Source organism: Micropterus salmoides, unplaced genomic scaffold (assembly GCF_014851395.1).
Source record: "Micropterus salmoides isolate LMB-PRFRI ecotype aquatic unplaced genomic scaffold, ASM1485139v1 Ms_hic_scaffold_13, whole genome shotgun sequence".
Classification (NCBI taxonomy): Eukaryota; Metazoa; Chordata; class Actinopteri; order Centrarchiformes; family Centrarchidae; genus Micropterus; species Micropterus salmoides.
The window spans coordinates 14,494,662-14,519,634 of NW_024040374.1; the positions used below are offsets into that span (position 1 = coordinate 14,494,662).

Consider the following 24,973-nt stretch of genomic DNA (forward strand, 5'->3'; position numbering starts at 1 on the left):
GTAAAATAAGCAAAGGTGAGAGACCTGATTCTTCCTCATCCTATCATGCAATGTATGCAAAAGAATTATGGTGAAGACTACAAAACCATTAGAATTATGGGTGAATGAATTCGGATGAATTCGGATTATCCACAGTAGGGGGTTTCAATAAGAGACAGCTACAGCAGGTAGAAGAAAAGGGTGATTCTTTTCAGGATCCTGCTTTTATTTTCTATTTAACTCCGTAAAAAAATTTTTATATTTCCCTATTGCTTTTATGTTTTATGTAAAGGACTTTGAATTACCTTGTTGTTGAAATGTGCTATACAAATAAACTTGCCTTGCTTTCCATCTTAAAGTAAAAATAAATTCTTAATTTTTATTCACGTTTTGCTTAACTTACAGGCTGATTTTAATATTTGACATTTGGCTGATTACTACTGAATTAGTTCCCAGGTCACTCAATACCTGATGCAGTGCATGCGTTCAGATAGTAGCGCCAAAACACTTTTAATGCTGGCTTGGATACAACTTTAATTAACGTTTTCAAAAGATTTTGTCCCAGATGCTCTTTTCCTGAAAATAATTTCCTGATGGAAGTGCCTTTGAGCAAAGCGGTGGACAATGATGCAAGGTGAATTAACATCAATTGAAACTGAAATCAAACTTGGCTCAAAAACAATGCTACTATTGTATAACCTGAAAACTTAAATTGTGGGACATTTTGAAATTAATTACAACTGTGCAGCATTTCTCTCCTAACAGGACAAGGGCTGACAAACATTTGATGCATTCATTCCTTCATTCGTAATAATTTAAGACAAAGTTGCCTTTACTACTTTAAGTCCAGTGGTTCTGAAATATTCGAGCACAAAAAGGCAGCATGTGTTATTGTCACAGAACTGTATGAATTCGCGTTTCAGAATCTCGCGATGTTGTGAGCCGACCCGCTAGTAGTGCTGTTGCCCCGCCAGTGAGTGATCAACCAGAGAGTAGACATGCTGAACCACTAGTTCACGTAGGATCCTGCCTGTGGTTCTCCTTACTTTATTGAAGAGTTATGACGGGGAGCATGTTTAAAACCGAACCTGTAACGTTATTTGGTAACTGATTAGCAGAAATCACAGAATCATAAAAAAACAATTGGAGAGAACTACTTGAGCCAGCCGGGTCTGACAGGGTGTAGGAATGGCAGCTCCCCGGCCGATAAAAGGCATCCTGAAAAACAAGAACAGCGGGGCAAACGTTAAATCGCTACCCGAAGACGTCCGGTCAGAGAGTCCTGAACAAGCCCCTGCACTCTCGGAGGATGACCAACAGTAAGTTTTCTGCTTAATTTAGATGTGAGCTTGGTAGTCAGGTGACGTTAGCTAACTTAGCTAGCGAAACACTTGTTAGCCTCTCTAACGTTACTGTAACGTATAAATCTCTGTGGCTGTCAGTGTGAGTCAGGAGCGTTTGCTGTCTGTATGAAAACTTTCTGGTTCATTCATCCAACAACCAGAGGCTCTCTCCTCCCTGATAAAATATTAATGGAATGAGTAAGTTAACCAAGAGCTAACGTTTATCTCTTAGCACCGTCTGTCAGGTTAGCTTGTTCGCTAGCCAGTAACAGTTAATGTCAGACCCACGACAGGTAATGTGGTTGTGACGGTCGGTAACGAGTGTTAACGTTGTTATTAGTCAGAGACTCTCACCGTCGACTTACTTAACTTAGTGGTAATTAAAAAATGTGGGTAATTATTGTTAAACAGTGACAGCCATCAGGGAACTATGACCATATTAGGGCAAACCATTAACACCAACTTAGACAGAGGTCTTGCTCAATCTAATGTACATAACTTTACAGTAAGCAAGGTTATTGTTTACCTCCTATTGACATGTCCTCATATTACCAAACATTACCTGCCCGTATCAATAGTTTGACGCCATTATGTAAGTCTTTAAAAATCCAGCACTATGTTAGGAAATGATTTAAACTAACTTAGGGCTGAACAATTAATCGAAATCCCAATATGCCCTACTGCAATTTTCAAATGGCAGGCAGGAGGTGCAATATTTGTTAAAGGCAAAATGTGTATCAAAAATAAATTAAATATTGTCGTGCTGCAGAGATTTGCTGGCCGACACATCATATTCTACAGACTATATTTGGTAAAGATCCAAATCACACCATAACTATTTAAATACGTTTTTCACTGAAGATGAGAATAATTACTGTATGTAAAAAGTATCATGCCCTATTGCAAATCATATCATAATTGCAATATCAGTAAAAATAATCAAAATCATTTAGCCCTAATTTAAACCACGCCCATCAAACACTGAAGATGTGCTTTCTTCATATGAAAAAGATAGCATAATTTGTAAATAGGGCTGGGCAATATGGCCAAAAATGTTATCATGATAACAAATTTTACATCATTCAATATCAATAATTATCATGATAAATGTCATCATTATTTTTTTCCAAGTTGAAAGACTGATTTTTGCTCCTTAGTGAAGTTAATTGTGGTTTTAAATTATTCTTGATGGTCAGAATATGACAAACACTTGCCAAACAGTGGATCACTTCACAAATCTGAGGCAGGTAACATTCAAAACAGTTATTATAATATCTTTTTTCAAAAACTATGCATAAAATAAGTGAAATCTATTTTCAGTCCCTTTTCCTCAGCAAAACAAATATTTTAATAGAAAACATAAGTGCTAATTCTTTCGTGATTCAAATTTAATTGAATCAAACATTTATTGAAAACTTGTTATATTGTTATTGAGGAAAATTATATTGCGATAATTATCATTATTGTTTTATTGCCCAGCACTGTTTGTAAGAGGAACAGGGTATTAAGCAGTGCATGGTCTGCTATAAGTTACATGAGAGTGATCAAGATCTAGGCCATTTCCAATATAACTAAAAGGCTCAAAAAATTTCAGGGTGTTGACACTGAGCTTATTGATGAAGCTTAAAATTAAACATGTTAAATAATATGTCTTGCTCAAAGCCTTTGACCAAGCAGACCTGGGTGTAGCCCATGTTATGGTCCTAGTCTGTTTCAAAAGAGTGTGGTGGACTAGACTATTCAGATCTGATCATCTTACACTCACCTCTGCTTTAGTTCTTGTACAACCATCTCATAAGAATGCTGTTGAATATTATTAATTATCATTATAACTGCTCTCAAATCCCCATCACACATCTCATGTGCCCTGTACTTTGGGACCCTATTGGACTGTCAGAGGACATCTCACATTGCTCAGCTTAACTTCCATCGTGATGTTGGCCAGGATGATTGATTGGCTCATTCATCCACTCGCAGTAGAGGATGCCTGACAAAAATATCAAACTTGTTCGATGGCAATGGGGACACCCGCTGAGGTCAAGAACATTGCAGGGCAAATATACTGGGGTATGGCAACAGTGTCTCAGTTTAGCGAGTTTACAGAGCTAGCTGCAGATTGTGAAAACTTGTCTGGGACTGCTAAATCAGCTGTTCTGCTCGTTTAATAGGTGCTCTGCCTCGGGGTCGGGCTGACAAAAATTGGAACTTGGTTTCTCTCTCTGGAGCCTTGCCTTCTCCTATGCATTGATATTATTGACACTGACACTTTTACTGTGGCAGTGAGACATAACGCCCAGATCACCAGCTCCTGTTAAGTTACTTCAGTGCTCGGCTTTTCCACAGCCACTTTTCAGTCTCCTCTTTGCCCCCTGGAAACTCCGGATAGTCAGATCTTACCAAAGATGGCATTATATTGGAACAAGTTATGTAAATTATATATTCAGGAAAAATCATGCCCTTAATTTTTTATTATAAAATATTCCTATTTTCTTTGCTGTTGGGAATATCTTGCCCTGGGTTTCAAAGTTAATCATACATCAGACTATGTAAAGGAGATTTGCAGATATGAGGGAGGCTTTTTTTTCCATGTCATGATTGGTTTTTAAAAAATTTGATAAAACACAAAAATAAATTTATTTGCATAATTTTTTTATAGCTGTGGCATTATATAATTGTGGGTGGAAAAACACATTGTTGGATATTTATGTGTGTCGCTATGTATGTCATCTGCGAACATGCCTGTGAGAAACTGGGTAAAAAGACACAAAGCAAAAAACAGTGCAGCCAGGGCTGTGCAGGAAGTATTCTCAGGCTTAATGCATTGCTGGTTCAAATCCCATCTGAGTTTGAACATTTGAAAGTGCCCCTGAGCAAGAATATCTCACTGAAAAGCACATCTTCCAATCTGTTTTTAAAACACAAGCTGAAAAAATAAAGCATTATTTAAAACATGTTGCCAACAAACATGGCTTAAAATATGTTGATGTGATTAAGTCTAAAAAATAAATACACAAACATAAGAGGGCATTTAAGGCTTTACATGAATTGAATTCTGTTTGATGTACAGTCAGGGTGAATTAACACCACCCACCTGCCAAATGCTGCTAAGTCTTTGGTGCTAGATGGCGATTCTGCCCACAGTTGGGTTGGGCAGTATCATCTGTGGAATTTTAATCCCCTTTTAAAAGCATTAGATCTAATACAAATTAGGAGTCATTAGAAAAATTACATGGTTATAGGATGATGTTTCTGATCATTTAGATCTCAAGTGGGGGGGGGGGGGGGGTTAGCTAGCACTAACCACCTTCAATTTCCAGCAGTTGGGGAAAAAACAGAAAGGCTTTATATCAACAGACACGCTGTGACCTACACTGTACATTTACTGCCAGACTGACAACTAATCTTTTCTCTGCTATGCTCGCTGTCACCGTCACTTTCTGCCACCTGTAACGTAGATGTCCTTTGAAAAGTGAAGAGAGGGAGCTGCTTTGATTACATTACGCTTTAATTACTTGTTTAATGAAATGTATGGGGCTGATTGTTCTTATGTTGTATATATGATGCTTTGGCAATGTTGTTATTACATTCTTGCCAATAAAGCTAATTTGAATTGAATTGAAAGCTAGCCAAGCGTTGAGTGTTGCTTGCACAGTGTGTGAGTGAAAATCATTAGTTGCACATGATATTAATGATTGTGTGAAATCTTAGTTGTGGCGGCGGCACACTGGTATATGTTATGTGCACGCCACATACTGTCCGCTTAGGTGCTGCACTTCCAAGTTCCACCTTTGCATTCCGTCAACATTATGTTACCAATTAACATTTAGAAAATGCCTTGCATTTTTGACGTGTAAAGCAATTCTATTTTTTTCCCCTATCCCCTAGAACTCATTCTGGCTTTCTTTTTGTTTCTCTGCACAACGTAAAGCAGAAACAGGGCATCAGTATCCATTTTCCTAAGCTTCCAACACAGCTGGAGTGCACAGAGCATGGTTGGGGCCACAGAACGTTATTGTTCATGAGTGTGGATGCTCACATCGGTATAGTTACCATTATTGTTATGGTTCTTGGTGTGGAGGGCCCTTTAGTAACAGTCCTCTCTGAGCTGCAGAGTGAGAAATTAGGCCATAGAAGGATGGCAGTTATTATTCCATCCATTTCCAACAGTGAATCAAGCCTTTTCTGTGTTGATACAAAAATAGTCTTTCTCGGAGTGATGAGGAAGTAGAGGAAAAACAGTTTTCTGGAAGAATCCTGTGTGCAGCCAAGCACCAAATCCACAGAGAAAAACAAGGGCTGACGGTGCTGTACCATGCTGCCAGTGTCGGCCCCATGTCAGTGTTATTGTTTTGACCTACCTAAACGATGACCTTACAATGTCATACACCTCTAGTATGCTAAACCTTTGGCATAGAACATTGACTACTTAGGCATGGTCTTTTTATTAAGCTTTATATCTACCATTGTTCAGGACAGCATTGCTCACATCGGGCTTGACAACAGCCCATGTGAACATGTTTTCCTTCTTATCTGCTCCAATTGTGTGGAGCATATTGCATTGCCTTCCCAGCTCATTCTACAGTACCCGATGATATCCTGAATCACCAACCACCCGGCATTATATTTCTTTTGACAACTTTCTGTCTATGTTTAAACAATCCAGCTTCCCTCCATAGATTTGTAGGACAAACATGAAACCATGACGTAACACTCAGTGGTTGTTAGTTACAGCCTGTTTGAATTATTTTTAATTGCCTATTAGTTAGTGGAGACAACCACGATCTGTGGTAGTCAACTTAACTAAAGTAGACGAAGATGAACCAGTGAAAATACAAATAATTGTGTGCATTTTGTTACAAAAGATAGAGATAAAAAATATAAGGACTTTAATGATTCTGAAATGACATTGAAAGTGCGGATTATACAGCAACCCACATGTTCTATTTTATTAACTTGCAGCTCCATTTCATTTCTTTTAGCATTGTCACTTTTGTTATCCCTTCAATCACTCACTATTATTTAGTTAACAGTGATGTATGAGCCTCACACCCACTCATAAATAATTCATTGCATCCATGAAACTCAATCTCTCTTTCACTGTCTTGCGAGCCCGATCATCCCGACTGTGTGATCGACAGTTTGACTGGCAGGGAGGGAATCTCTGACTTTCCATATCGTGGAGGGAAAAATACCACTCAGGCATTTCACCCTCCTGTGTACAGGTGAGTTAAGGTCAGCTGTTGAGCTGGCAGAGAGAATTAATACAGTTTCCTTATTGATAGGAAATATCTGAAATTTCTCAGTTCCTAACCCTTATTACCATAGTTACCAAGCAGTTAGGATAGGATCTGTTGATTAGGAAGTTTCTGTAAAACGGCCCCTGGTCTATCATGATTAAGAGCAGTAACTGCTTTAGGAATACTGCAGAAAAACGAAGTAAAAACACTTTATCTCCCTCTTTATTATCTCCTCACTGATTCTTGAGAGTTGGGACAAAACACTTTTTAAAATAAAAAAAAAAAAATACACAGTATATCAATTAGAGTTGTATGTTTCTGCAGAGAAAGGTCTTAGCTATTTAACCATGTAAAGGAACAGGTTCTAAATAAAAACATATTTTTAACAAATGAACATGTTTCCCTTCAGAGCTGGATTTGTGTCAACTCCGTCAGACACACTAAAAAGTATACAATTTTAATTCTTCCAATCCAACAAGAATATAAACTTCTGAAGTATATTGTAGTAGTGTTTAGTTACACTGATATGTAAAAAAATACAATATATAAACTTAAGTTGTGATTTCACACGATTCTGAAAACTCAGATTTCTAAATATTTGCATTTTCAAACTTTGATTTTAATTTCAATATTGTAAAAACAAATTCCTTAAATAAACAAAACATAAGAAGATTTAGATCAGATGGTCCTTTATTTAAAAAAACAACATAAACTGAAGGAAGAAAACATTTTTTCCCAAAAATTAACAAAAACATTCATCCAACGCTGTTGATGAAGATCTGACGGTGTTGATGAAGATCTGACGGTGTTGACAAAAAAATATGTGCATTGTGATTATTGAACAGATGTGCTCTTTGAACTACTACTAAAACTACTCCTTGTTATTAGAGTATTGAACTTACTGTAAAGCAACTATAATAAACATATTGCACATACACCGTTTACAACTATTATAAATTACACCATTTCCAAATATCAAAAAAAAAGCCAGAAACCAGGGGCCCTCCTCCCCTTCTGTTTTCATCTACCTCCCCTATACAACTTCTTATGCTCTCCTTTTTCTCATCCACCTCTTCTCCTCTTCCTTTCCTCCTTTGTAAGTAGCCATTTACTTTAAAGTGGTGTGCGTGTGTGTGTGTCTGTGTGGGTGGATGTGTTGGATGTGGGATTGCCCTGCACTGCCTACTTTATACTGGGTGTGGTCTTAAATGGACATTCCTTGACAACAATACTGCAACACATAATCTGTAGCTTAGAATCAGGTTCAGTTAGCTTAGTTAAAGGGTTAGTTCACTCAAAAATGAAAATTCTGTCAGTATTTACTCACCCTCATGTTGTTCCAAACCTCTATTTGTTCTGCTGTACACAAAGGAAGATATTTGGAAGAATGTTTTAATCAAACAGATCTCATTCCCCATTGACTACCATAGTAGGAAAAAATACATACTATGATAGTCAATGGGGAATGAGATCTGTTTGATTAAAACATTCTTCCAAATATCTTCCTTTGTGTACAGCAGAACAAATAAACACATAGAGGTTTGGAACAACATGAGGGTGAGTAAATACTGACAGAATTTTCATTTTTGGGTGAACTAACCCTTTAAGATTTAATTTTTGTCTAACCTGCACTTATGCCTTGAGCAGCAGGCGTCGGACATGCATACGCTCTATGAAGTCCATCACATCAGGGGTTATGCTGTAAATCTCTCGTTTTCTTAATTTGACTGGTGATGCATTTCCCATTAGTTTCACTATGATGTCTTTAACTGGGCAGAAACAGACATCCTTTGTGAGAATCTTAGGCTGATACTTTGCTGTTGGACCATGGGGATGCAGAAACTCCACTTTCACATCTTGATGCTCAGTTTCCACAGCAATGGTCTTGGCTAGCCACCAGTGGTCATCATATACTACTGCTAACCAGTCTCCATTATTAAGGCTGCTAACAGTCGTCACTGGCACAGTACCCTCAGGACCTTTCAGAGGCTCCTCATCCAACTCCTCCTCCATTACATCTTCCATTTCCATATCCTCTTCCCCCCCTCCCATCTCTTTTTCCATCTCCTCCAACAACATGGCCAAAGGTCTTTTCTTCCCTGCCCTCCTTGTATCACTCTGCTGTTCCTCTGGGCAGCCATGGAAATAGAAGGTAGCTGGGCTGAAGCACTGGCAAACCAACATCTTGCTGCAAAAGCAGGATATTTGTCTGTGCTGGATCCTGTTCTCATGTGGGATGACTTGGTGTATTCGTCTGGTTGAGGGAACCTGTTTGAGAGGATGCATGAGAAGTGTATCATATCTTTGCATGTCTTCTTCTGCAATGTGATACAGCTGAATGCTCTTCAGACTGTTTGAGACCTTTTCAAAGAATGTGTATCCATCTGTCACATCATTTCCTCTCAGAACCAGGTTGTCAGCTGTTCTCTTCACTGTTCCGCCAATGCCGTCTGGTGCGCCCTTACCATGGGAAGTAGGGAAGAAGTTCCATGTTGCTCTTTCAAACCCAAGTGTAGGGGGGATACAAGACAGAAGGAAAAAATTCTTCTTGTTCTTGTACTGTTTACTTGGGCCATCAGACCAAAAGTGCACGGTGGTGACCTGTGGATATCTCATTTTGATATCTTTTAGGACTGGATCCATGTGTGTCCAGATTGCTGCAGCATCCTGTCTCTTTGACTCTGAAAATGTGCAAAACCCTGCCTTTCCACCCTTAATGTAATACATTCCGGTGTGTAGCGTTATCTGTGGCAGATTTTGTCCAAAATGGCAGGCCTGTACTTCAGATTGATACTTGCATCTCCAGGATTCTGAAAAGTCAACATGAACAATTGCTGTACTTTCTTCGCAAGTCTCAATTGTGTTTCTGTATGCTTTTGACTGGTTTTGCACTAAACACACATGTGTTGTGGTTTCATTTCTGAGCATTTGCTCATAGAGTTTGATGAGCTCTGAAAGACTGCCACTGTGTTGGACAAGTTTAGTGTGGATTCCAGTGACTGTCTCTTCTTGAACTCTCTCCCACTGCTTCCACTGAACATGGATTTTGTCTTGCTCTGTGGTTGTAACTGTTCCTTTGTTTAGACATCGTGAGCAGGTGCGTAGAAGGCAGGCCTCACTTGCTGGAGAACAACAAACTAATTGAAAACTGTCATCCAGTTTGTTTGACTTCACAACACCAGACGTTCTAAGGACCTCAAGCATTAAGTATGCATTTTCATGCTTTTGACATAGACATGTCTTCCGATCAGATGCTTTTGGTGCTGTAATATAGAATGGTTTCAGAGTACAGAAAGAAGAATAGCTCAGCTTCACAGTGGGGTTCTTAATGAGGAAATCAGAGTGGAGGTTGATCATGGAGTCTGCGAGGATCATTCTCTGCCGCTTTATCTTATTCCTAGTGATGGTGTCAGTCTTATCAGTGGTCACATGTGCAGAGTTCAGGAAGAAATCCTTAACAGTCTCTGTTATACCCTTTAGGAATGTTGGCTTTCTCTTTGTCTGTTTCTTTCCCCTCATTAACTTGTAGGTTATCCCAAACTGGTGGATTTGGTGAAGGAGACGATACTTTTTGAGAATCTTGCCTGATGACAAACTTAGTGCTGGTTCCTGGCGCCGTGGCCCAGGAGTTAGTTTGTTTTTCTTCAGCTCTCTTCTGAGGATGTTGTGAAATATAAGGGCTTTCTTGATTTTTGGATTCCTAATGTTGCTTCCTGATAGCATCTTCTTTGTTTCTGTGCCTGGGGAGTCAAGTGGTGTTTTATTTGTAGCGTTTCTTCTTCTATATATTTTCTTTCTCATTTTGTTTCGTTGCTTTGTTACCTTCTTAAGCTTCTCTTTCAATTTTTTTTTTCTCTTGAATGTCTTTTTCTCGTTTTACTTCTCTCCCTTTCCTGTCTGAGAGACTGTCTGCTGTGTCTGGCACTGTATTCTTGAATATCATGATCTTGCGGACTATCTGGAGGGGTGTGTGCCTTCAGCACTGCATCTTCCTTGGATCTTTTCTCTCTGGACCTTTTCTGTGCCTCTCTCCAATATTTTCTCAAATTCCTCTTTGCCCTGTCTCCCATCTCGTCTATTTGTTTTACTTTTTTGTCTTTAACTCTCTTCTTCCACCTTTGTCTTTCCTTCTCTTGCATAGCATGCTTGCTCTCTTGGTCACTGTTTAATTTTTCTCTTCTCTTTTGTTGGTACTCTCTATTTCTTCTCCTTTGCTCCTCAACTGACAATTTCTGTCTGGCCATGCTTCCCTACAATACAAATTTAAATTAAGGAAAATGTACATGAATAAGACTATAGAATCAGATTTTGATAATTCAGATCATGATAAATGTTTTTTTGGTCATATCGCCCCCCAGCCCTACATTGGCTTCTAATTTCTCTATCTCTGTCTCTACATATACATATACACAATATATATATATATATATATATTAATGTGCTGGCAAAGTTACACGTTACACAATAATAAGCAGACCACTGCCTCACCATTCTCTACAAGTCAGATGTGTATGGTTAAATAATGTAATGCATGCTATGTATGTGCATTTATGTCTAAATAAAACCCTGAAATAACAGTTTAACCCTTCACTATATTCACAAATAATATTATATTCACACATTAAGGAGGTTATTGGTAGATTTGTCAACTCCATCAGCTTACAGGTCAACTCCGTCAGACATAGAACCTGACGGAGTTGACGTCTGACGGAGTTGACGTAAGGGCATGTATTTTCCCGCCAAAACATGTATTTTACACTGCAGCTAGGTAGTTTTTCCTCAGTTGCTAACTGTCCCAATAACCTCACTAAAATGCTTTAATTCAATCCACTATGGTTTAAAAAAAGTATCTTAAACGAAAGATGGTATTGACATTGTGCAGCTGTGACCAAAGGAATATTGACATTGTTTGTCTAAAATATAAAAAAATGTCAAACTTACCAGAGCATGTGTGGTAGTGCTGCATTCACCACAGACAGGGAGATAAAAAGGGGTCCTCAAGGATATAGCTGACCATGCTATTTCCTGATTTAAAGAGCTTTATGAAAAAATCTGACGGAGTTGACAGAAGCTGAGGACGCAACTTTAATAGGCAGATTTTTATGGAAAATATTGTTTGATGTTCACTTCATGCATTGTTTTTTATATTTATACCCCTTATTTTTATTTGATATATATGTTTTCACAATTGTAGAGCTTTTTTCATTTTTTTTGGGATGGTTAATATTGTAACTTCATGCTGAGGACAAGTGCAATAACATGGACTATCTAACCACAGACCATATATTTAAACAACTTTTCCCCAAAAGATAAAAAAGTTTATTCTGAAAATCAGATGGGTATATACAATTCCTTCAGATTTAACTTTGTGAGTATGCCATACATGCTGAATTTCTTAATTTTTGCTATAAATTAGACTTTTCTATGTGGGACATGTTTTGTCCCGACTCTCAGGAATCAGTGTCCTATATTCTTGTAATAGAGGTGGGTGATATATTTAGTGTAATGGTGTAAAGTTGTTAAAATGAAATGCTTGACCTTTGAAATCATCAGATTGTTGTAACTGCAGTAAGTTAGTTTGGTCTCTTGCCTCACTTAGATTCAGCTTCATGTCACAAAATACAAATTTTTCCTGTTAGTATAACAGTGAAAATCCCTTGCTTACTTCAGATTTCTACACATTATGACCTTACTGTGGCCACTGATGTGGGTTAGGGCCAGTGTATTCAATGTGCAGTCCCCACTCATTATGCTACTTCCACTCTGATGCCCTTTACCCCACCTAAAGTCTGATAGATGGCTTAAGTAACTGTTTTAGTCCTAAATCTAGCTTGCTATCTATCAAACTCTGTGTAAGCTTTGATTGTGCTTACTGATGCCTGAGGAAGGAGCCAAAGGATTTGCAATTGTGTTGAGTGTATGTCAACCACTGCAGAAAATGGCAGAAAATCTCAAATAGGAAAGGAGAAACATTGTGAAATTATTGGGCAATGACGATATCAACTCTAACGTCTATGAGTTTAACCAAAGGTTGGCAACAGCAAGAAGAAACTTGTGAAATCTACAACGATTCTTAGAGGTGACTGTGTAAAAAATGCTTCTTTGGCAAAGGTTCTTTGCCAAAAAACATTCAATAACTGGCAGGAAGTGGAAAAGAAATAATTTAGATTTGATTAAATCCACATCATTCAACTAAAGGTAATTTACTACTGTTTTTTAAGGACCTGTCATTCATTTAGATGATGCTTGTTTTTTTTTTTCTGGGGAAAAAGGACGCAAGTAAAATTAATGAGCATCTCCCTTCATGGCCGGTCCAAATTTCCTTCTCTGCTGCTTTTGGCTTGAGACAGTACGTGGAAGCAGTGTATTCTATGCATTTTCACCAGCCACTGTCTGCACTGTCAAACAAGGGCATGCTGTTGGTAGCTTTAGCCAGTAGTGGAGAGCACAGGGCTGGACCTTTCCACCTCACTACCCTCTGACTATGCTACCTGATAGCACAGCTCAGCTCTCAATGATGACTCACTCTATTTAATGAGTTTTCCTGAAGCGTTATGTCGCCAGCTATTGACCACCTTGGAGAGGTCATAATTATCACGTAAGAGATACAGCTCTGTATTTAGTGTGCGCTAGTAGTTGGTGTTTTTTTTTCTTTCTTTCTTGCAGAGGCAGGTGCATCATCGTTGTATTAAATTTTCAAAAAACACAGAGGTTTGGTGGAAATAGAACATGGTTGGCTGCTTTTGGTGTGTGTTGTGTAACTACACACACTAGAAACACTACAGACTTACTAACGGCTAACATTGTAACGCACACACACTCCCAGATGTTAACTCAGGGTAGTCAGAGTAAAATAATAATGTTATATAAATACATGTATAATTATATGTACTCTTGTATTATTTTCTTCAAAAATCAGAGTGATTGTCCATCACTGCGTGTTTTTGATGCAGTTCTGGACCCGGACTGTAGAGGATTGCTATATGTAGTATAGGGGTATGCACTCTTTGCGCTCTCTAGATTTGCTCGTGTTCCAGTAACACAAACCCAACCAACAAGGTAGCTAATTTTATAACATGAGTCTGCATGCTCAGTATGTTGGTCAAGGATACTTTATCAGGATCCGATCAGGCTGAGCAGCATTGGCCTATGTGCTTGTCTGTTTACAGAGTGGTTTCTCAAACAATTAGGCCACTTTGCTGCTCATAAGTAGGCCAGCAGCTCGTCATATTTCGAGGTGTGAATCTCCACTAGCCACATGATTAGATTACAATTCACCTGTCAACGATTCGAATGGACTTTTGATAGCATTATCAAATATTCATAAATATAAATAGGGTGGACAAAGTAATAGAAACACCAGTCAGTATAACACAGTGCAGTTCAACAGCACCACACACTCCTGCCTTCAAAATCAACACCGCTCTGAAACAGCTTCAACAGAACATTATAACCTTCATGGAGGTTGGATTCATTGCAGGACATTTACACTGCATTGGTTTGTGCTAGCTGTACTTAATAAATTCAATAACTTATTGACCTCTTAAGGATGCATGCATGCAAGCTGGTTAAGTAAAGCCTAATACCAAAGTGAACTCCTGAGAAACAGAGTCGGTGCGGCATCCAGGGAAATCGACGTGGCCCAGCATCCACAACCTAGTTGATTGACTTATTGACAAATCTCTGAGTGCGTACTTGTGTGTGTGTGTGTCATTGTTAAAGTGGTGCAGGGCAGGCCACAACACCTATACAATCAAGAAATTAGTTGCACTATGGAACTAAATGAAGTGCCAAGGGATTGGGGTTTGCCACGTTAACTATCAACAGGAAGAATATGAAAATTGATTTTGTCCTCCAATTTGCTGCTTATCTTGGGAACTTGGGAGGACCCTCTTCAGTGCTTTGGGACAGAGAGAATGATATGGTGTATTTGCTCTGCAGGCTTGTAGCAGCAGGTAGTAGATTTAGCATCTCTCTCGCGTTCCACACCCCCTGCCTGCCTGTCTCCCTTTGTTCCATGACTAAGGTCAAGACTGACGGACAGTGACTTTGCAGAAAAGGTCAGGGAGAGCAGACTGCTGGTTTAACCCAAGCCGGATAACTCCCAGAAGCACCTGGATAAATAGTGTTAGGTTTCAGCTTAGTTTGTTAGGAAATTAAAATGATGAAAAAGCATGAGAATGCTAATGAGACAATGAAAACTACACAGGTTTACAGTAAAATGAAAGAGGAAGAAAAATGGAGAGTGGGGCTACAAAGACCAAATGACATCAAAGCTCAAAAAGATGTCAAATGCAATATAACAAAATCTTAATAGACAGTGACATGATGCATATTTTTTCTTCCTGTGAGTTAAAAGAAATGTTTTCATTTCCTCTCCCCTGAACTATATTCCCAGGTGCTGTTTTAGTTTTTGTTTCTGTTCATTTCCCCTAAGGATTTGTAAGGGCAGCAAGGATTAGGGTAATTTTGAACAAAAAGTCCCAAACAGAGCATGTGGAGGTGACAACCTTATTCCCCAGGGAATGGAACCATTTGGGGAATTAGGAACAGGTGTGTGTTTCGACTCTAGAAAAAGCAATTGTATGAAATGAGACTGTTGTCAGATATTTGACCTTTATTCACTCACAGCTGATCAGCCGTAGCGCTCAGTCAGCCTTATTCGCATCCGTGATGGATTACACAAAAGCAAATAACCATGTCTCTTCCTGAAAGACGTCAGAAACCAAATTGGTGCAGATGACATTTCCGGGCTTCTTTGTCTGCGTGTTCCCAAAATATGCAGTCTGAGTGAAAACTGGGGCATGTTCAGTCCTCGATTAAATCTGCCCGCTCTTCTCCCCGGAGGAGTCTGTGGAATGCGATGGTGGGTGGGTAGCTGGTGCGCGGCGGTCCGAATTTCATTTATGTCTCATTGTTTTTTTCTTTTATCCTTCTTACAGGAAGAAATCCCAGAAATGGGATGAGATGAACATCCTGGCCACGTACCATCCAGCCGACAAAGACTATGGTCTGATGAAGATTGATGAACCAAGCACACCTTACAACAGGTTTTTTTTTTTTTTCTCCTTTAGCTTTTTGTGTTGATAACACTGTTTTTTTTTCTTTGAAAATATTTTAAATGCTAAATTTAAATTCGAAGTTATCTGGAGACATTCATTTAGTAGAGGCTTGTAAAAAAGTGTACCTCTATCTGCCCCTAAAATTATCACGTAGCCAGTTTAGAGCGTTAACCAGTGCCAGTGTAGGAGAGATAAGTGTGTGTTGGTGTTACAGGGATGTCTCAGCAGGTTAGTAATCCAATATGTCAGGGTGCTGCAGGGAAGGTCACCCTTGTCACAGACCTTTCCCTCTGTGCTCTCCTTCCTCTCTACCCTTCATCCCTTCTGTCGACCTGTCTCTTTGGCAGCTGCACTTCCTCTCCTTCCCAATCCTCCCTCCCTCGCCTCGTTTTCATCTTATCTTTACTCTGTTCATTTCTCTCTTTCAGGATGGTGGGGGACGAAGATGATGAGGGCGCGCTGAGTGACTCTGATGGCCACAGCGGACTCGCAGCTGATGACCTGGCATCAAAGTAAGAATTACATGTGGAACGGAGGGAGACGAGTACAAACCAAGTACAGAGATAATTAGGTTATCACTGTAACTGCTAAGCGCTGTAGCCTTTTGATTTTAAATGTTTCTGTAGCTGCTGGAGCAGTGTGTAGCATTTTAGATTTCTTGTGAAGTAGAACTATAACCTGGAAAAGGGAGAACAGTGTTTGGCCCAGATAAGCCACACCTGAACACACTCACCGATGTCCTTGTCCTCCCAACAAGAATGTGTCGTAACTGATAAGGGCTTATTTACTGTACAGTCTCTGAAGTCCTTAAGAGCACTTTACTGCAGCTTCAGACTGAGAAGACACATTTTGGACAAGACATTACGAGAAAAAATTTGCAGTACTATTGTTTTATAAACACTGTCTTTCTCTGGAAACATATTAATCAATTTTTATCCCTATAACTGATTTGCCAGCTGGTGTCACGACCTTTTATATAGCATACCCCAATGGCATCCAGATGTAACCTCCTAGTTAGTGGTGGTGTAATTGAGCAGCTGCTCAGCTGCAGCCTCCAGGTCAGAGTTGTCCTGCCAGAAAGTTGTGGCTCCAGATTGGGTTTACTAAATGCGTCTTGACAAACTTCCATCTTGACCTCCTTTTTCCACTGAAAGACAATAGAGCTGGGAGAACCACGGTAAAGGTCAGCAGTAACCCAAACTAATGTAAAATTGGCGTGTCCTGTTCACTGAGCAGACAGCAGTATGGTTCACTGCAGGTCTGTTCAATTTGTGGCTCTGAAAGGTACTCAGTGTACTCACTGTGTGTGTGTGTGTGTGTGTGTTTTTAAGATGTTTTAATACAGCAATAAAACGCACCAGTGAGGGGAAAAAAAAGCATATCTCTATTATAGGTTCTGCATAGCGTACACACAAACAATATAACATTTGATAAAACCAATTATAAACCAAACGGACACACTCACACCCCATGGTACTGTGTGGAGGTAAGTGTTACTCTGTTTATTCATTATCTGACAGCATTTCTTTGTTTTCATGGAAATGCTTTGTGCATTTTTACTCTCGGCCACAATCGCTGCTGGTCAGTAAACAATGGCTTTATGGGTGTTTCCCCAGCCTTGAATTCCAGGAGGAAAAAACTGTTATGCGATGTAAGGAAAAAAGCTCTAAATTATACTGGCTACTGTTAGTACTACAGATATGTTTTAAGTTGTTTTAAAGCAAATGCCACTGTGAATATACTTTTACACTGTGCAAACTGTTTTGAATATATTTATTTTTCTGTGACCAGATAATTTTTAAAAGAAGAAATCCGCATGAAGTTAAAATGTTAGGTTCATCAGTTTAACAACCACCTGTGGAGAGTGCCAAGGGTCAGAGCCACAATGCAGTAAAAATTGAAGTAACAAATACTTCTGTGACTCTAGACTAATCCTAAAATAAATGTGCATTGCCAAGATTTCATTTTAGTTTTGCGTGAAGCAGCAGTGTTGTTTAGCTTACAAAGAAATCTTTGTGTTGCATGTTCGTCTATCCTGTGAGAGGGATCTCTTTTTTTTTTTTTATAGGGAATGATTTTCCTTATCCGAATTTGGGATAGAGGGTGTGGTGTACAGATTACAAAACCCCCTGAGGCAATCTTGTGATTTGTGATATTGGGCTGTATAAATAATCAACTTTACTAGACTGATAATCAGTAACCGAAAGGTTCCGGTGTTTGTTCCTCAGACTCAAAGAACTAAAGCCTCTTTCCGTGCACCCGCAAAGAATGCTGTCTTTTTTGAATGAGAGTGCGATTGTGATCTCTTTTTTTTAACCTGAAAATCTTGAAGAACAGCAGTTTTATCAAAACAGCCGATCACATTGTAACTCCTGGACAAGCAGAAGCAACTTAACCCTGACAAGTTTTTCTGTGGAAAGAAATATATCACTCAGAGCTCTGGATGGTAATGGGAGCTTGAGATGTGTATTTGCTGTGGGCCAACGTGCTTACATAAGTGCACTGATGCAGGGATGGGGGTGTGTGCACCACAGAGAGGATAGTGATCAGCTCCAGGCTTGCAAGTCAATTAGGGGCCTTTGTTTACTTCCACACAGAGTGCCTTCCATTGTTTTACACTAAACCCTCCAGATAGAACAACAGCTGCTCTTTTCCTCTGTCCTCTTGTTGTTTAATCTCTCTCTCGTCCATCAATTATCCAACTATGCTTTCCTTAAATTTACCTCCCTCGTCTCTAATTCGCTGCATCACTTACACATTCTCTCTTCCTTCCCATCTCAGTTTTGATCCCCCATCCGCCTTGGATATCTGATACCATTACTGGGTGCATTTTGAAACTGTAGGGAAATTGGCAGTCTTCTTTCTGGGTGAATGAGGCCAGTTTGTTGGAGTGCAGTAGTACAGTAAATGGGAGCTTCCCCCGGAGCCAGTTGCACCGATTCACTACCATCCATTGAGCCGTAAACCATTATTCATTTTCTCCTCTGCTGTTAAAGCTCTTAGTGAGTGTGAGCGATGGTGAGATAGTAACTCTTGTTATTTTTGTCTTGCACTTGAGTACTCGCACACGCTCACATCTCACTGAGCCTACTCACTCCTCCTCCCCCTCGCCTAATATCTCTCCCATCTGTGTTCCTCCCATGTCTGTTTCTCTCCATAGAAGTTTTTTTATTTTAATCACCACACAATGACTTTAAGAGGGGTCTCCTGTTTCTATTTGGTCATTTAATATGGTGAAAACACAACAGAGGAAAATCACAATGGAATGGGAATACTGGAAAGAGGCATTTCTTTAATTGAAATTTCTTATTACACAAATTATTCTTGTCCCTTTCTGTCTGTTTTTATCTTCTTTCAAGGCTGGTAGCAGCAGAGGGCTCAGAGCCTCGCTTCATGAAGGAAGAAGAAGAAGAGGAGGAAGTAGAAGAGAGCAGCGAGGAGGAGGAAGATGAGATGACTCCTGAAGAACAAGGTAAACATGGAGATCCTTTTCCTCTTTTTTTATTTTTTAATTGATCACATCCATACCTACTAGAGCCTTAATTGATCTTGTGTCGGTGGATTATTGTCATCTTTATATGACAATAGGGTGGTGTTGTGTCATCATTAAGGCATCACAGTCATAACTCAACAGCTGAACGAAAGAGGCGTATATCAGTATCCATGGTACAGCTTTTTGTTAGTAGTGCCAGCGAGGGCGTGCCTCAGTTCACCTGTTTACAGTCTACAAAGACTCTTTAATACAAAGTGTCCTCTGCAGCTGTGAGGGTGACTAAATGCAAAGTGAAGTGCTGGTGGAGAGGGATGCAGTGTCCTGTGTGACCTTATGCTGACTTCCTTTAAGACACACACACGCGCACACACACACACACACACACACACACACACACACACACACACACACACACACACACACACACACACACACACAGTCGATATGCTTTTGACCGTTCTCTGACTTTGACGTCTATGCCCACATCATACACACACACCCCCACCTCTTTTTCTCAGATACAGGGATGTCAGTTCAGCTGATGCATCGTGCCTGCAGAGTTTCCATGCTTGCTTGTTTTTTATATTTATATCTGAACTGTGCGGGTAAAAGCCACAGAACAGTCTGGAAACTGCACCCTGATCGATGTAATCCAACTGCAGGGCTGTAGCGTCAGCAATTCTTGACACACAGTTCTAGTCCTGCCAACTTGTGCCACCAGTTTTAGCGCTGCATGGAGACATGCTGATTCAGGTGGAAGAGGATGTTTTACATGAATTATTTTAAGTTATGTGTGGGGAGGAGGTCAACACAAAATACAAGACAGACTCTGTGAGCAGATATATGCCAGTGCAACCATTTCAAGACAAACGTCGTCAAAGTGAAAATGGCTCTGCCAGTTGACTTCTGCCTGAAGAGCTGCACTGCAGTGCCAGGATGAAGTGACCTCATTGCAACCTTCAGTGTTTGCTTTGCCTCTCCACTTGTCACAGATGTGTGTATATTCAAATCCTGAATGCCACATTTGTCACTCACATTTCTAGACACAGAGCCTTCGCATGGCCTTTGTTAGCCTCACATGAAGTCTATGCCACACCCTCCTTTTTTACCTAATTGTTGTTATTACCAGAATATCTGTACTTTGCCAACATTATAATTAACCGACCTAAATTCGGCATGCACCCATTGCTTTTGGCAAGTTTAAAGTGGTTTGAAATGTATTCCCTCTCCGCAGCCAAAAAGAAGCATTTTCAGATGATGAGGAAGATGCACTACAACGAGGGCATGAACATCAAGCTGGCCCGCCAGCTCATTGCCAGCGAGCTAGAAGAGGACGAAGACGTGGACGAAGAGATGAGGGACGACACAGAAGAGGCGAGGGAGGAAACGGAGGAGATCAATGTTGACCCACCACAGGAAGGTGAGGAGAGGGAGGATGTGTTCTTGCACATGGGGGATAAATAATTTGGACAGTTTCCAGGCAAACAGTGTTTTTTTTTCCCCAGTGTATTCAAAGAGGCATAGTGGTGTAGAACACCTTGCAAATAATAGCTGACATGGAGAGATTCAGAAGTAATGGCTTTGCGCACTGATGCACACTGTCAGTGTGGATGTCGTTATTATAGATTATACTGCTGGCTGCTCTTTGTTTGTGCCGCTCTGTAGTTCATTTACTCGTAAAGCTGTCCATCAGCAGGAGGTCCAGTTATTTAAATGAAGCGCTATAACCCACTCTGTACATGAGCAGGCTGGGTTATAATAAAAGGCTTTAGTTAACGCATACTGATTAGTTTAAAATTATTTTGATCTGTACTGCTGCCAATCTAGGAAACCATGCATTCTAAGGGCCTGTGTCCACCAAAACATTTTTTACTGAGGCCAGCGTTTTTTTTTTTTTTTCCAATTAATTGCAATGGGAGCTCCACGTTTTTACAACATGGTAAAAACGTCAGCAGCGTGATGAGGCACTGAGCGTGTTTTTGGCACGTTCTGGCCGTTTTTTTCCCGGTCGCCGAGAGTTGAAAAATGTTCAACTTTGGAAAAAACGCAGCGCATGTCACTGTCACTTTTTACCCAGCTGCTAAATCACAGTGCAGGAGGGGCGGGACAAACACCACACCGAGCCATCTCAGCTCTTGAACAAAACGATATGCGTCCTCACCGAGTTATTTCCTCGCCCGCAAAATCTCATGGCAATCTCGCTCTACATGTTTTAGCCATCTCTTCATGCAGAGCAAGGGCCAGAGCAAGTAGGCCTACCCTACTCTGTGGTGACATTTTTGCATTCAGTAAAATTAGGTAGCCTACTAGCCACCTCCATGTATTTCATGTATCATAGCAACTAAAGTGTCTCGGGGGGGGAGGACGCTGTGCCTCCAAAGCCCACCCTAGCGCTCCCAGCTAGGCGTTTTCAGCTGGTAAAAAACGCTTTGGTGGACACAGGCCCTAATACTTCATAACACAAGAGATTTAGACTGGCTTCTGTAAGGCTAACAGCTCTTTGTGCATTAGTTGGTCCTTTAGTCAGATGTAAAATATACAATGACTGTGATTTCAGTTTGGACAGTTGTGTAATATTGAAGAGGAAAATAAATTCCAAGAAAGTGAGTATGAACCCCAAAGGAAGTATCAAAAGGAAACAATATTGCTGAGTCTCTTTCTTGAGAATGAAAAAGCTAACTTTCTAAGCTGCAGACTGATGTTACTGAAGATATGAAACTAGATGTTGAGTTTTTTAAACTAGATGTTGAGTTTTTTGTCAAACCATCAAACCTGTTTTTAATCACAAATCGGTTCAATTTCCACTAGCTGCCCCGTTTAGAGGATCAAAGTACAAAGTGCAGAAAATTTACATTTGATTTTTTTTTTTTTCTAGCTCTGTCGATCTTTCTGTTCTCATGTGTGTCTGCATGTTTGTCTCTTGTTCGTCCTCCAGCTGATTCCCTGGACTCGTAGATGAGGCCCCTCTTCTACCTTCAGCCCTGTGTGTCGGCTCAAGATGCAGAAAGACAATGCCACTGCGCTCTGTGTTTTAATGCCGGGCCGTACAGCAGACACCGCTTCACCACCCATATAACAACCCTCAGCAGCCAATAACTTCCTGGTCACCTGTCTGTCTCTACTATTCCTTAGAACTGTGCAATATAACCTTAAAACACACTGGTTTTTAACTCCCAGAATCAGTACACACAAGTGAAGCTCCTTCCTCTTCCTCTCTCTCCTGTTGCCAAGAATCCCCCCCCCCCCCACTCCAACTTCCTCTGAACTGGCGTCGCACTGAAGAATATTTGATTCTGACTCTGCAAGGAGGATCAAAAAAACCCAGCAGGGCTCCCGTCTGGCTGCTCAACAGTCACCAGGCCACAGAGCCAGTACGTCAGCCCTGGAGGAAACCAGGGGAAACCCAACGGCCTCACTAAAGGCATATCTGAGACATGACGACGGCACTTATACTGGGTGCACTTCAGATGGCTTTTATTTTTGTTTTGCTTTGTGACCCACCACTCTGTTTGCATTTTCTCTTCTCCTTTCAGTGTGTTTTGTGACAAAAGTTGGACACTGATGACCACTTATAGGTTTTATGTTTGTGTGACTTTACCTGGTAATTCAGGTAAGTTGTTGACATTAGCATGATGGTGGTATGACAATTTAGGAGCTATATATTGGTCGAACAGTAGCTCCTAAACATAACCTTCGTAATCTAAATTACATTATTAAAAAAAATCATTATTCAACCAACAATACAAGTGAAACAACACACATGGTCCGTATTATATTGGCTAAATTGTCCCAGGATGTCTTATTTTACGTTCTCTCTTTACAAGCAAGAACACCACATAAAAACCTCATTTCAAATTCTGGCAATTTTAAAAAAACATATATACCTCACAGAACCACACTGTAGGCCAAATTTTCCCCAAACACTGACAAATTTGGCATTTATGTTGTAAAAGCATTTAAATCAATCAATCAGTTTATTTTGTGAAAGAAGATCTTAAAAATGTTTAGTCAAGACTGAGTCAGGCTTATGACCCCTGTGTTTTTCCTGGCCATTTTAGCTCTTTATAATAGAAGTACAGCACATGCTACTGATAAACAGGACCGTGTCCCGTGTTTAACAGGCTACAGCTTTCAGCGCCAGGCTCTTATGTAGGGTAGACAAAGAAGCAACCAGCGCTCATTGTACTCTCGCGCCCAGACGACCTGCGTATTTAACTTCTCGTTGCATGAGAGCTTCACCAGGCAGAATTTGTGAAGAAGTTCTTGAGGAAAGTACAATCATCTAGTTTGTGTTTAATTTCTCACCTGGCTTCAATACACTTTATTTAATGTTGTCTGATGTACTTAAGTGTGTACGACGCAGCTTGGTAATGTGAAAGAGTTGCCATTGATGCTACTGACAAGTTGGTTGAAGCGGATGTTGGCGAAAGGAGTTAACCACTAAGGTTTATTGGAGGTGAACGGTTTTTGTAATTTCTTGGGTTCCTAAGTATCAAGAAAGTTACTGCAAAGTCTTAAAAAACTGTAGGATTTGACAAAAGTATTGATGAAAATAAATAAATAAATTGCAATGGTAATGTTGTTGACTGTCAGTTCCTGGGGAGTGATCCTCAGCTACACACTGGAAGGTTTTACTTGGCAGTTGAATGAAGAACCAAATGCCCAAAGAGAAAAGTATGTTGGAACTCTGAGTATGTCTAGTGTTGTGATCTCTTAATGTTCTTCAGACCCTTTAATTCTTCACTGTGTTGAGCTCTGTATTACAGACACACAGGATCACAGACCCAACAGACTGACTTCTGCAGACGTCCCTTTGCGGTTTAGTTCTTGTAATTTAGTCTTCGGTGGCATTTTTTGTCTCCATGTTAAAGTTTAAAGCAACTTCCTTTCGACTATTTCCCACCAATCAACAAGCTCACATTCGAGCAGTTTATTATCACACGATTATTGTAAAGAAACAGGAATAGTTATGTCTTGAAATACATTTTTTTTAATTTTGGTTTATTTGTAAACCGATAGAAAAGACAACGGCAGAGAAGCTGATACGCTCGGTTTATCTTCTCTTAAGACAAAAGGACAACGTCGTCCGAAACGTAACTGACATGATCACCCCATCGGTGGTGGTTACCTGTCAAATGTGCCTCTTACGTATTTATGTACATGTGTGTAAAATGAACAGGCTATGCCACATGTTAAGGTTTTTTGTTGTGTGCCGTTTTTCTTTTGCCTCACGTGTCCAGTGTCTCGCTTTTTACTTTTGCACCACTTTGTTTTGTTTTCTAAGGATGACAGACTGTTAGGGAGTCCTGTGACTCTGCACTGTGTGTCTGTCTCAAAATGACACAGATGTCAAAATCCATGTTTATGTATTTCCAGTTGGCATGTTCGAAATCATCAGTTGGTTTGTTATTCTGTTTTGTTTTTGTCTCCTGTCATTAAACAAATGTTGTTAGTAACTAACAATGGCTGTGACTTGTGTTTGATCTGAACAGTCGGATACCTTAAAGCTGAGTGATGCAGAAGATCAGCACCAACCGTGCAGATATCTCTGACAATGTCTGTCTGATTAAAGCCTCTACAATACTGGAATTACAACGCATGTCTCCTTGTAGAAACGGCAGACTTTTTTTCTTTTATTTCTGTTTTTTCTGTTGGTTTTTTTCCCTCTCTTCTTCTCTTGGCATTCACTGACTAAAATGAAAAGCTATTGTAAGTGACTCTCCAGTCTGTGATCATCACGTGCTAAACAGCAAAAACAAATCCATATTTTTAATCCGTAAATGAGTCAAATCCATACACATTCAGTTTATCAAACTAATCCGCATCTAATTTGGCAGTGATGTGAAAAGTACCTTTTTA

The 24,973-nt window shown here is 39.9% G+C and overlaps 1 protein-coding gene across 1 annotated transcript; it reads left to right on the forward strand.

Moving 5' to 3' along the window:
- The first annotated feature begins 940 nt into the window (after positions 1 to 940).
- Positions 941 to 24,577, forward strand: ppp1r2 (protein phosphatase 1, regulatory (inhibitor) subunit 2). Its single transcript, XM_038715682.1, has 6 exons — positions 941 to 1,298; positions 15,502 to 15,609; positions 16,050 to 16,133; positions 18,981 to 19,093; positions 20,349 to 20,534; positions 22,050 to 24,577. The coding sequence occupies exons 1-6, from the start codon at positions 1,168 to 1,170 to the stop codon at positions 22,067 to 22,069; spliced, it is 642 nt and encodes a 213-aa protein (XP_038571610.1). The 5' UTR covers positions 941 to 1,167; the 3' UTR covers positions 22,070 to 24,577.
- The last annotated feature ends 396 nt before the right edge of the window (positions 24,578 to 24,973 follow it).

Coding starts and splice junctions, on each gene's coding strand:
- ppp1r2 (XM_038715682.1), top strand. CDS start 1,168: ATGGCAGCTCCCCGGCCGATAAAAGGCATCCTGAAAAACAAGAACAGC. Junction 15,610..16,049: donor CCAAGCACACCTTACAACAG/GTTTTTTTTTTT, acceptor TCTCTCTTTCAG/GATGGTGGGGGACGAAGATG. Junction 19,094..20,348: donor GATGACTCCTGAAGAACAAG/GTAAACATGGAG, acceptor CCCTCTCCGCAG/CCAAAAAGAAGCATTTTCAG.